The 13516-nt window shown below is 43.4% G+C and overlaps 1 protein-coding gene and 1 non-coding gene across 5 annotated transcripts in view; both read left to right on the top strand.

Moving 5' to 3' along the window:
- The window catches only part of UBN2 (ubinuclein 2), a 108361-nt gene extending 97597 nt beyond the window's left edge, over window positions 1-10764 (top strand). For all 4 annotated transcript variants that reach the window (XM_037883211.2, XM_043544539.1, XM_043544533.1 and 1 more), the window contains one exon: window positions 1556-10764. In XM_037883211.2, the coding sequence (XP_037739139.1) occupies window positions 1556-1605 (50 nt within the window). In that variant the 3' untranslated portion in view covers window positions 1606-10764. The remainder of the gene's footprint in view (window positions 1-1555) is intronic.
- Window positions 10765-11847: 1083 nt separating this feature from the next.
- TRNAR-CCU lies at window positions 11848-11920 on the top strand. Its single transcript has one exon. It is a non-coding gene; the product is annotated as a tRNA-Arg (tRNA).
- Window positions 11921-13516: the final 1596 nt, after the last annotated feature.

The following is a 13516-nucleotide window of genomic DNA, read 5'->3' as shown; positions in this document are numbered from 1 at the left end:
ACCCTAGGTGGTAGGGCTCAGGTTACTGACCCCCCGACCCAGGGCTGAAGCCCTTCAGCTTTGGAACCCCCGCCTGGGGCAGTGGGGCTTGGGTTTTGGCCCCTCTGCCCATGACAGTGGGCTTCAATCCCCCCTCCTGGGGTCGTGTAGTAATTTTTTGATCAGAAGGGGGTCACGGTGCAATGAAGTTTGAGCACCCCTGGTCTAGAGCTGTAGCTCACGAAAGCTTATGCTCAAATAAATTTGTTAGTCTCTAAGGTGCCACAAGTAATCCTTCTCTTTTTACGGATACAGACTATCACGGCTGCTACTCTGAAAACTCGTCTAGAGCAGTGGCCCTCTGTCATGCCAGCTCCAATTAAGGGAGGTAAATTGGAGCTGGCTAGAGAAACCTGCACCTAATTGGGAAAGGGGAAACAGCTGCCAGACTATTAGCCTGTGGCTATATACAGGCCCAGAGGAAGGAAGGGGGGAAGCCAGAGAGGGGTAGCTCTTCCCTTCCGGCTGCTGAGGCTAAGGAATCCTCAAGGCTGAAAACCCCAAGCTGTGTAGAGTGAGAAGGTGGTGGGATTGCACCCAGTAAATAAACTGCACCAGTGATTGCTGAACCTGAGGGTCTCTGAGTGGTTTTCGGAGCAGAGCAGAGGCAGGACCAAGGGGGACCCTGCTACACCCTATTACAGTCCACAAGCTCAGCATGGCTGAAAAATCATTCCACAGTTGTAAAGGATCGTGCAATTTAGGACATGGAATTTTCTTGGCTACTTCATGAGTTGTGGCTCAAACAGGGAATGGGGGTCTGAAGTGGGCAGAGTGGAGCTGGGAGTGTTCTTTACTCCACCCACACAATGCTCAGCTCCACAGGTTTTAGGAAAAAAGGAAAGGAGTACTTGTGGCACCTTAGAGACTAACAAATTTATTTGAGCTCGACAGGTTTTAAGCTGTTTCAAGAGCCTGCGAAAGCAGTTCAACCTTTCTTACTCATCTGTTTGCTTCAATAAGTCCTTGTGGCAATAAGTACCATAGGTTGATTTTTATATGCTTTATTGCAAAGAGTGCTAGAGAACCTGAGGATTAGACTTAGCACTCTCCCAAATGACAATTTAGCTGTTACTTCAAGAAAGAATAGTGTCTTGTGCTGAGTGTTAAGCATCAACAATTCTAATGCAAATTAAATAAGCTGGTGAGAAGATAATGAGGGAATCCTCCACTCCATGAAGACAGCACGTTTTAGTAGTGTTTGAGCTGGGCATCCCCAATTTAAATTTTATTTTTAAAAAATAACCAGAAGCCGCCCACATCCTGTAGACAACTTATCAGTCAGTCACAGCCTTTGGTGCAAACAAGTACATTCATTTACTGCAAGTCACAGTTGTGCACTCTCACTAGCTGCTGGAATTCACCTATTTGGGGGAACCAACACGAACACAGTTCAGTATTCTGCAGTGCGGGTTGCTTTATTTATAGTGTAACTCACATAATCACAAGAGAACTTTATACCTGTGTTTCTTTGTTCCTCTTCTTTCCCCCTTCTACCCCCACCCCCAAATTCCAGATGGAGGCCAAAGTAAAGGGGACACTAAGTTACAGCGGAAAACCCAGTGACTTCTGGATGAGCAAGGGAGCATGAAGCGGTTCTGATTGGCTGATGGAATCTGCCCAGTTGGGAAAGTGCTTACATGGTCACAGGGCTGCTGTTTCTGTCAATGTTTACATACTCTCATCCCAAGCACTGTGGTGGGAGGAAAGAAGAAAAAGAAAATACTCGATCAAATAGAGGAGGAAAAGGAGGAAAGGCTTTCATGCAGATTGATCATAGTTTGAGCTTACCTAAAGAAACTCAGCCTTTTAAAATCTATTCTGACTGGCAAAGTTTCAGTTGTCAAACCCACAGTGGCACAATGTTTACTTTCTGGGTAATGCATAATGATAAGGAGGAAGCATGAAGAGCGATGGAGTAAATTTCTCCATCTATCCTGGGAGGTAGGAAGCCACCCACTTTAACAATTTGAAAGAATATAAATGGGCCCTGAGTGTATCATATGGTTGTGGACCTTACGTAGTACAGACCAGAGATGGTCTGCTGCTTGGGCAGTCTGTGACGTAAATAAGAATAAACTTTCCACAGATAGTTTCTGATACAAACATTTGTCCAACATTACCTCTTTGGAAACGCCTAATGAATACAGGCCCTGTTTGGTTTTGTGGGTACTGTGGCTAAAGCAGTCTCATTACTCCCCAGGCAGAGCTCCCTTTCAAAGAGAGAATCCTGTTGGAGAGGCAGGAGAAGAGTAAAGAGCGGTTTACATTAGTCTCTACTCCCAAGTTAATTTTAGCACAGAATGTTTGGTATTTAAAGAAAAAATGCTGTCTTTTTTACATAAAATGGAATCTAAATTTTGTTTCAGATCAGACAGCATTCTTATCTCCCCACACCTAATTTTTTTGGAAGATGGACACTATGGTTTTCCACCCTTAAACTTGTTTCATTTCTTCAATTGGTTCTCCTTGTGTATCTCTGCTATTACCGTGTAGAATCTACATCCTTCATAAAACACAAGGGCACTTCCTCATCCCTGCTGGATCCGTTCCCTCTTCCATCCAACTACTTTCAAAAGCTAGACATGGTAGTGAACCCTTCAGCTCAGGAGAGCTGGATGCGGCTTACTTCAGAGCCAAGTTATACTGCTTCAAGCATTAGCCAAAGAGGAATCGTTCAAAAGCAATCTGGGGTGCCTTTTCTCCTCCTGGGGCTGAATGTGTTGTCTCTTTAGCATTCCTGGCCCCTGCTGGCCTGGGGTACTCATGACCTGAACTCTGCCCTGCATGGTATTACAAGACAGCAAGGCTGGCTTTCATTTTTGGATAGCAATATATTGGGTAGTCCATTTGTATGTTTAGGAAACGTTTAGTACACATTGCACTTTTGATAATAGGACAGAAGAGGTTCTTAGATTAAAACTTTATTGTTGAGTCCCATCTTTCTATAAGCGGAAGGAAAAGCATGGCAGAAATTGCAAGGTAAAAGTAAGAAAGTATGGGATCTTCTGATCTGGAATATCACAGTTTCTGATATGAGATCCTTTCTCTTGCAAATCCAGTATATCTCTGTGATCAAAGATGCTGGAATTCTAGTCAGTCTTGAACTTTCCAGTAGTTCTGATCTGAGATTGTACTTGTGACTGACGGTCACCTCACACCTTCCAAGTACAAACTTTGACCTCTGGCTATTAAATCTCTAGTGTTTTTGCTAGACCAACTTTTAGCTTTCCATTTTCTTTGACATGTGAACTATTTTTCTTAAGACCAGACAACAATTCTTTTTTCTATTTAGATCTCTTTAATTTTATATATATAAATTATATATAAACGTGAATTTAAAATAATATATATTGTATATATCATATAAAAATAAATGAATGTTGGGTTGAGCCCAGCAATAAAGGATTTTGCACAAGGAATTTCTGTAAAGGACAGATTGAACCAAAATAAGATCCATTAGGTTTTGAATTTCACCCCTGTGGCACTAGGCAAATTGTATTTTTCTGCTAATGTAAGTGTTCTGTAGGTGGCATGTTGGTTAGACAAAATTACAACTCTTAGCATCAAGGTTAATTTCAAAAAGGGTGTATATATTCATACAGACCCTGGCAGTCCTACTCTGATGAAAATTCTCCAAGGCATAAGACTCCATTAACTATTCAGAGGGTAGCATCCAAGTTTTGCTTTTGTGTGATCTTTTACCCCAGGAAGGGAGGAAGGAAGCAGATTGTGTGAGGCCAGAATTTTTGACCTATGCCAAACGTACCACACTTCTAATAATGCATGTAGCTGAGGGGCTGAAGTGGAGAGCCACCCAGCAGCAATATGTGGAAAAGACCCCCACCCCAAGAAAACTCTGCCCTCTTCTATACTTCCTCCCTCAAAGTGTCTCGCTCATATTGCCATCCTTTACTTCCATACTACTTTTTTTTTAAGTGAAATTCTAGATCTAGTGACAGGTGCACAATTGACAGTCCTGGAGATTGGAGCCCTTTATCCGTACAGCACAGACAATGACAGCACAAGTTTCCTTTCTTCCGCAAGTGTGCCTCATTTGCAGAGTATCATCTCTAGGATTGAGAGGGGAATTCAGTCTCCACAGCCCATTCAATCGTTGGCCTGTTTGTTGAGAATGGTAACAAGAAGGCATATTAGTACTAGTTCTGGAAATAGTTGTATGATGTGAAACTGAACTGAGGTCACAAACTCACTTCATATAGGCCACTGAAACAGTAACTATTTTTAGTCACTACCAGTCTGATGGGCCACTTTGGAATCAAGCGACCCAAAGGAGAAAGATTCTGTATTTCAACCCCTTCTCTATGCTCCACTTGTTCAACCCAGAAAGGCCAGGTCAAAAGATAACTACAGAGTAATTCCCGGGATCTTTGCAGAATGGGGGAGCATGAGCAGATGTGCAGTGAAGGATATCTGCAACATCCCAATGCAAAATTAGACTAATACACTTTACTATTCCTTGCACAGTAACTTGTTGTTTAAGCTGTTTTTCAAGAGTTACTATTTTTAAGGGCCTTTGGTAATATATATAAGCTGTTGTACATACTAAACCCTCAGTATTCACAAGCAATAAGAGCCAGTTGAGCTGTCTTTCTGGGCAGCTGACCTTAATTTGGGGATTGTACGTGAGCTGGAGTATCAAGCTCACTCTGAGCCTCAAATAATGCAAGCAATAATTTCAAACACAGGTTTTAGATGCTAAAAACCCTTTGGATAATGCCTTCTGCTACATGTTCCAAAGCTCCAAAAGGCATAGGTAGCAATTTTAAATCCTCTGGGAACTTTGCAAATAGAGAAAGGAGCTAGGCTAGGTGAACCACAACCTGCAAAATTTCTAATAATTTGGATCATTATTGCTGTGTTCTCCACCTCCCCAAGATAGATGTTGATGACCTAAATCGTTATTTTTTGCCCATCATTCTCTATTATTTTGCTGTTAAAATGCATTAGTAATATTGAGTCACCAAGTCATGAGTGGATGCTGTGGGTTTAACATCTGTTTTCAGCTAATCAGAAGTGACTTTTAATAACCTGGGTTCTGCTTTTTGATTGAATCCTGTCAAGGCTGTTTGGTGCATAGATTTTGGGTGAAGCAGGCACACAGGGTCTTGTTCCTTTCCCCCACTCCAACTGCCTGACACTTCCTCCACGCTCCTCCTCCACTTGGTCCAGGACACGAAAGCAGAGAAATCCTGCAACTCTCCCAAGCTGCCATCAGTTGTGCAAACCATAACCTTCTGGGGGTTGTCTCTTAAGACTCCAACTAACTTTATCACTTTTGCTGCTACATTTGTAAAATGAACTTTTGGCTGTATTTATTAGCAAATTTTAATCTAGTTTACAGTTCGTTTTTGGAGTAGTTTTTGCCCACAGATGGATTAGGAGTGATGGGGTGTTTGATTTTTTTTTTTTTTGAGTGCATTGTTAAAGGCACAGTGATCCCTCTTCTATTTTAGTTTTGGACTTTCTTTGAAGATGGAATTGCAGGAAAAAGCAAAACCTGCGGTCAAGCAAAGCTCTGGAAGGTTTACACCCCGTACTCCAGCTCCCCATTTTTTGCTAAGATGGGGATCACAATAGGGACACTTGCTGTTTTGTTTTCTTAAAATGAACCAGAAGGTAAATGTGGTAGGTAAATGACTGGTTAATTAACACTTTATGCAATTTTAATTTTATAGAAGTTTAAAAATAAAAGTTGGTAGATTCTGATTGGTCCTAGCTCTGGTGAAATGGCTGTTACCCCTCCATGACTTACTTGATTCAGGCCTTTGTCCTTTGTTTAAGTGCCTTTTCTTTATTTTATTTCCCCCTCTCCCTTCCTTTAAACTGTTCTCAGAGATCCTAAAGTGCTGGGAGGCATTTGGGAGAAAAATTTTAAACTTGCCAAGATGACTTTATGCTGTTATACTATTTTCCCTTTTGTAAAAAGTAAGTGTGTGTGTGTGTGTGTGTGTGTGTAATAAGTTATAGCTGCTGTACCATGGCATTCATTCTGTATGCTCTCTCACACACAAAGCAGTATTCCTAAGAATCCTGTTTCCTTCTGAAAGGTGGACATTTGGGCACAGATGACAGTATAGTAAGGTGGAGGGGGTGAGAGAGAGAGAGAGGAGTTTAGTGGGAAAGGAATTTGATGTATTTCCCTTTGGAGGTCTATGTTTGAATCTTGTTTAGGTCGCAGATGAAATTAGTTTGGTAGTCTCAATCTGTCTACCTGTAAGTATTAGACTGTCTCTCATAACCACTCCTAGAGTTTGGCACAATTCCCCACAACTGATAGCCCTTTTAGTAGAGGAGACAGCTAAAATACTAGGTTGCAACAAGTCTGAACTGAGATGTATTACAGGGAAGCTTGCATGGTGCTATCCACATCTGCCTGACATTAGTCATGCCATCAGTGTCTAGCTTAAATTAGTACTTAAGTTCACCAAAGTTGTGCCACTTTCTCGCATGCAATAGATGAATGGAGTGGGCTTCCTTATATTGTTCTCAGCAAATTAGTCTCAGTAAAATTTAAAACCTTGCTATAATCCACAAACTGCTTAAATCACACACCAGAAAAAGTGCATTTTTCCAGCTCTTAGCAAAGATTGGAGTAAGGTGTCATGTTGTTGAGAGACTTCATTATTTGTAGAAGATCTACTGATTAGCAATATAAAGAATTACAGTACATCTTAACTACAGTGATCAAACTAAATGAACATAGGTTTTCTTTATTAAATTTTGCTTGTTATATAACAAGCAATCTGCTAATAGGTGTCCAAGTGATTTAATGCAAATTAGCAAGGTTTTACTATATGCTGAAAATAATTGAACAGATGTCTAGCTTGCATTTCTATAAAAATGTTCAGAGAAATCAGTGTTGACTAGTCAAAAGCAAAATCAGATGTTGACTAATGCTGAATGTTGCTCAACCTACGATAACAAACGTAAGTAGGCTATGGTGGTTCTGTGCGGTATTTCTACTAGGTAGTGTGACAGGGTTGATCTGGTTGCAATGTGGAGGAGGAAAGAGTGGGCTTTCCCCTTCCAGAAACCAGATCAAGGTTTGAGAACTTCCCTCCCTAATTAGGAGCAGAGTTAATCTAGGGAGCAAGGTGGGCTGTCAAGTACCAGGGTTTGGTTTTGTGAGAGAAAATAGGATATGGACGTAATTTTAGTTTTTAACTTACCCAAAAGCTTTTTTTAATCTGTTAAAAATCATGAATCTATCTATCTATCTAATCTGTGATCCTGCCAGCACAAAGCAGCCCCAAAGCTGGCTTACCCACCTTTCCTGAGACCCAGCAGTTCCTGGCTGTTAACATAGCCCCTTGGGGCTATGGGTAGGTGAAGTAACTTAGAGAATCTATGAATCTGCTCCAAGGGACCAGCGTGGCATGCAGCTGTCCCAGGATTGGGGGGAACACAAAGGTGCCCTCCAGCCATGTGTGCACTCCCTACCTGAGTTGTGCTGTGCTCTCCTTAGCTGAGGCAAAGGATGTCCGTCTACATTTTTAGTATCCAACGTGTGATAACTGTAACTCTATAGAGCAACTCTTAGAATGAAGAAAATCTTTTGCTACTTATTCCATCTTTCTAGAAATAAACGGCAACTTCTCCTTTTCTCTCACCACCCCCTTCTGGCTGTAAAGCAGTAAGCTGCTAATAATTTTTTAATACTAATGAAAGTGTCCAGTACAAGTGGGATACACTACCTTTGGTTAACTTTGACAGTGTTCTTGACTGCCCAACAACAAAAGAAAGGATGTAAGGGGGAAGATCTGTTGTCCAACCAAAACAAGTTGGGAGATACTACCAAGTTTAAGATAAACCAAATAACTAATGACACCCAGAGCTTATTTGGAACTGATTAGTTTCCACCTATGGGGGGAAAAAACTGTTTTGTGTTCTCAGCTTTTTCCAGATAAGGCCTTAGTTTGATTAGTAGTCATGAATATCAACTATGCAGATAAGTATTCTTTACATATTCCAGTATTATGTACACTCCTCACCCTGCCCCCATTAACAAATGTTAAACTTCTACCCAAAGAAACAGGACATAGTTTTTGAATGTCTGTACTACAAAAAAGTATTTTTTTCTAACAGGGAAAATGAACTTTGTATTCAAAAAAAAAAAAAAAAAAAGAAAGAGAAAAACCCATTCTGTGGTGCAAACTCTAGTATCAGAAGTGTAATGAAATGGCTTTTGAAGGGAGACTAAAATCTCCAGTTGGTGATAGGTTTGATTCTGAGAGCTTTTTAGATAGTTGCACAATATTCAGCTCTGCAGAACTGGACCAAGAAGCCACAGCAATCTGATGTATAGATTACACTTTTGGGTGGATGAGGGATTGATTTCCTGTACCCTTCCTACCACCGAAATATAGGATTTAGTAAATGCAATGTTTAGTGAACTGACTGCTTTTAATTAAGGGGAGATTTTAGCTAGTCAGTGGCTGGATCTCTTATAGATGGAGTCTCTTCTAAATAGAGGCTGAATTGGGATCCCCACTGCCTTCTTTTTCACTGCTCAGTGTTGCACTTGTTACAGCGGAACAATCCAGCTCAGAGGCAAGAGCTGTAATGAATCTGTTTTAAAGTCAGTATTTCTATCTTGCTGTAGCAATTTGTGCAGTTTTCTTGCATACATTCTCACGGTTTAGACTGGGATTTGTTTCTCTCCAGAATATTTATTTAGGACTATTGATTTAAAGAAGTAAAATACATTACACTATTAATTAATTATTCCTCTCTACTTCCCCCCAAAAAGTCTCTGCTGAGCATTGTTATATTTTAGTAGTTAAATTAGTCCCCTTTCTATGTGATTTGTCTCCCTCTTCCAGCCTCCTTCCCCTGAGGGTCGGGGATCAAATGCATTTTGCGGTTAAGTAATCCTTAGAATGCTGGTAATTTCTAGGCTACCAGTCAAAGATGCTTACTATAGTAGGAGGGTATCTGTTGCTCTAATTTAGAGAGAGAGAGAGAGAAAGCACTGTACTAGAACTCTTCCTTGTGAGCAGACATGGGCGAGTCCTTTTACCTCTGCCTAGTGAAGGCATTTGCTCAACAGCAGAGCTTCCAAGCTTAAAAGCTGCTTATTCTAATTGCAGCAAGAGTCCTCTCAGTGAAAGGGTTTAGGCTGCAGTATCCTGTTTGCTGTTTCATTCAAAAATATATGAAAGAGTTAACCAGCTTAATTCTACTTGGCTGGCTGGTGCTCTTGAGAATGTAGATTATGTATAGTGAGGGGCTGAAGGCCCTTTACATGGGTACTTTCCTGACTGTCATTGCCAAGTTTAGAACAAAAAAATAGCAAGCGAGTGCTTATTGTGCCTCAACTAAATTAAAAAGAAACTGTCAGTATACAGACTTTTGTGATCCTCCTTAATACCAAGAAAGGGAATGTACAATTCCTGTGCGATGGCAGATATATTTGAAGTGGGGATTCTGTGATTTTTTTTCTTTATTTTATTCCACACGAATTCACATGTCTACTTGCTCCTTAATACCTGCTTACTTCAGAACATGGGGAAAAGCCCTTGGCTTGGTGAAAGAAAGAGCAGGCCCATGTGCTTATCTGATGAACTCCCCTGTAAAATGCTTCCCCCATGTGACAAGAAGCATGTATAACAGCCCTTGAGGAGAGGGGCCTGAATAACCAAATCTAGCTACTTATTGGTGATGGGTGCCAATTACTTTGGTTTTGTTTTTTTACAAAGATGCGTTCCACTAACTTAAAGGGATACTGTATTTTTAAACAAGTGATTTTTGATTTCTCTCTCCTTATAAAACTGGACCTGAATACAAGTTTTGAGTTGATTTTTTTTTTTTTGTAATAATCTCAGGACCTGAAAGATTGTAGCATTTAGTGTGTCTTAAAAATTATGTACTGTACCAGCCATGGATTTTGTAAATACACGTGTCTCCCTTTTTTTCTATTATTTTAGGGTTGTTTTTTTTTAAAAAAAAAAAAGTGTGTAAGGCTCTTTGCCAGAGGAACTGGTGCCTGCTTAATTTCCATCCTGAACTGGAGCAGGAAAATTGGGGAGCTGCTGCCACAAAAGCCTGCACCAGTTCCAAATGTGTATGCTTGCTGATCAGTTTAATACATGCTAGCCATTTAACTGGGAAGCTAGAGTTTCCTGTGTGCATTCCCAAGTGTGGTTGGCAGTGCTTTGTCCACCTGGGAAGTTCCTGATAAAACTCTTCACCTTGATACTGTGATGTTTTCCCTTTCCTCCCATATATTCAGGTTTATTGTCCTACATTTTGCAGGACAGTTCAGATTTTTTTTGACAGGTCACATATCTGACATTCTGCAAGAATAGCTGGTGGAACATAATTCCTTTTATCATACTTTGGTCCCACAGGATAAAATTGCAGAGAAGGCAGTGCTATCCCATAACCACATATGTGCACTCACTCTTGCAGATCTCAGTGGGGTAACTGAATCTACTGAACCTGCCTCACAGGCCCCAAACATGTTCTGACCCTTCCTACTTTCACTGTCCTAAACAGGGTGCTGAGATTTTTTGGCAATAGGCTTGCTCTGAGATTCCAAGTGTAGCTAGCAGACCTGTGTTCTAAAGTAAGAGCCTTATTTAATTGAGTGTAGATGTTTCCTGTCCTTAATTGGGACAGGGTTCTTTTTCATGAGTGTATTTTTCTTTTGTATGTGTCACGTGTCTGTGCTGTATTAAATAAAGAGGAATGTACATATTAGCAGTGTGTGTGTGGTTGTGAGATAGATAACTTCTCAGCATTATAAAGACTGGACTATTTACATCTATCTAAGCTTTCCGCTGTAGCTGCCTTCATTCCACGTGTTGGTTCAAATAAGTTACAGTTTCATCAGAGACCCACTGCCAGGTAACATGATCAATCCCCCACTGTTGGGGGAAGAACGCCTCAGCTTCAGCCTGCAAGCAGCAATAATGGGACAGAGCGGGAGGAAGATTCACAACTACACCGGGCGGGGGGGACTGGTAGCTATGATTAAACAAACGTGTAAAGGCAGGGGTGTTAAACTACATTTTATCTTCCCCTTCCCACCCTCACGGGCTGGCTCTGCACATGGTGGCGGTGCTGGGCCGCTAGGTCTTGTTCTCAGCTTTGCTCTAGCCCCCCCGGGCTGTAGCTAATCTGCTCGTTTCTGACACTGAAGAAGAGCCCCGCACTGAACTTCCATTGGCCCATCAGTGTTCGCCCAGCCCGCCTGCGACTGCAGAGGGGCGCGCCTTAAATTAGCCGGGGGAAATGTCGGCCCAGGTTTGGTTGATCAATTAACCCCGACCCCGCGCGTCAGAAGCTGCTGACCGTGCCCCGGAAAACTCAGTCCGCCCGGGGCTGGTAGCGGCGCCGCTTGCTCCCCTTATGGGCCCCCCAGCATGTGGCAGCCGGGGGCGGCGCCGAGCGGGGGCGCGGCATGACCTCCCGGCCGCGGCGGCGAGCGCCCGGTGGCGGTCCTGGCACGCAGCGGGGCCGCCCGCTTTGCTCCGTGGCCTCCCCAGTTCCACGTCGGGGCCAGGTTCCAAGGCCACGCGCCGCCCCCAGCGCCATCATCGCCCCAAGGTCTTCGGGTAAAACTACACTTCCCAGCGTTCCGTGCAGGGAGAGCGGCCATTCCCGTGACGTAGTGCGCCTCGTTGGTGTGCAGACACGATACGTCCCAGAAGGCTGTGCGCACAGCTTCCTGTCTACAGTTGACAGGCGAGTGCTACTAGATTGGCCAATCGGCGTTCATTAAAAGGAGGAGGGGTCGGATGTAGGGAGAAATGAAGGAAGGAAGAATTGCGCTTCGTGGGAGCCCCAGTGGCCTAATGGATAAGGCATTGGCCTCCTAAGCCAGGGATTGTGGGTTCGAGTCCCATCTGGGGTGAAGAGAATTTTTTCCCCTTCCCCAAATTTATCTGTTTGCTGGGGACAAGTCTTTGCACAGTGTGCTTTCAACGCGGGGGGTGGACTGAAGTCATTAAAATAGAGCCATATGCATAACGCTGAACACTTGAAGTGAGCTGAGTTGAAGTGTAACAGCTCGCCCTCCCAGCGGAGAGTGTCTTTGACTGACTGCCCCACAGTGGGGGGAGGAACCACACTCCATCTTACTGAACCTGAGCAACATACAGTTGTGTCAACGCCAAGCATTTAAATACCATTGGTTTGGCTTCAAACTTATGAGACTTTATTAAACGTGGGTTTTTTTATTTACCCACATCCCAAAAAGCAAATGAAAATAACCCCAAATGTCTTATTTTAAAGTTTTTTTAGCGCTTGGGGTTGATAATATTATATGGCGATCAGGTTCAATAAGATAGACCCCTCTGGTTGCCCGCCCCTCCCCCACTCTGGGAACATAGCTTTGGGCAGATTCAGCAAAACGAGTTGATTGGTTCATTAACAAGTGGAAGACAAAATATATGGCTATCAATGTCCCAAAAGCAACCATTAGACTGGATGAACAACCACTAGAAAACAGGTGGGCAAACTTCTTGGCCCGAGGGCCGCATCTGCAAATAGAAATTGTGTGGCGGGCCATCAATGCTCAGAAAATGGGGGTTGGAGTGAGGGAGGGGGTGAGGGCTCTGGGATGGGGCCCACAAATGAGGAGTTCGGGGTTTGTGAGGGGGCTCGGGGGGGTGAGGGCTCTGGCTGGGGGTGTGGGCTCTGTGGTGGGACTGGGGATGAGGAGTTTGGGGTGTAGGAGAGTGCTCCAGGCTGGGATTGATGGGTTTGGAGGGCAGGAGGGGAATCAGGGCTGGGGCAGGGGGTTAGGGGGGCAGGAGAGGCTCAGGGGTGCGCGCTCCGGGCAGTGCTTACCTCAGGCAGCTCCTGGAAGCAGCAGCATGTCCCTTCTCTGACTCCTATGTGGAGGTGCAGCAAGACAGCTCTGTACACTGCCCCGTCCACAGGCACTGCCCCTGCAGCTCACATTAGTTGTGGTTCCTAGCCAATGGGAGCTGCAGGGGCAGCGTGTAGAGAGAAGCACCCTGGCTGCCCCTACGCGTAGGAGCTGGAGAGGGGCCATGCCGCTACTTCCAGGAGCCCTGTGGAATGGCCCCCGACCCTGCTCCCTGGAACGCTGGAGCAGGCCAAGCCCCAGACCCCACTCCCCAGCAGGAGCTTGAGGGCCGGATTAAAACGGCTGGTGGGCCAGATCCAGCCTGCGGGCCGTAGTTTGCCCACTCCTGCACTAGAAGAAGTAAGTTATTTTACCTAGCTAAGGAGTGAGATGTGTAATGATGATGACACCATGCTATTTGTCACACAACAAATATAAAAAAACACCAAAAATGTTCACAAACTTGAAAAGATTTGAAAAAGTAACATAGATTGACCCTCATACAAAAATATGTTGCTGTTTTTTAATGCTAGCATCTTGCCTTCCCTCCTTTATGACATCATGGAAATCTATAAAAGACGTTGATATGAAAATCAACTCATAGTAAATGTCTATGGAAGATCTTCTGAGTCCATT

The sequence above is a fragment of the Chelonia mydas genome, chromosome 1 (genome assembly GCF_015237465.2).
Source record: "Chelonia mydas isolate rCheMyd1 chromosome 1, rCheMyd1.pri.v2, whole genome shotgun sequence".
In the NCBI taxonomy this organism is placed as follows: Eukaryota; Metazoa; Chordata; order Testudines; family Cheloniidae; genus Chelonia; species Chelonia mydas.
The sequence above is the reverse complement of the archived record's forward strand: the minus strand, read 5'-3'. Positions and strand labels throughout refer to the sequence as shown.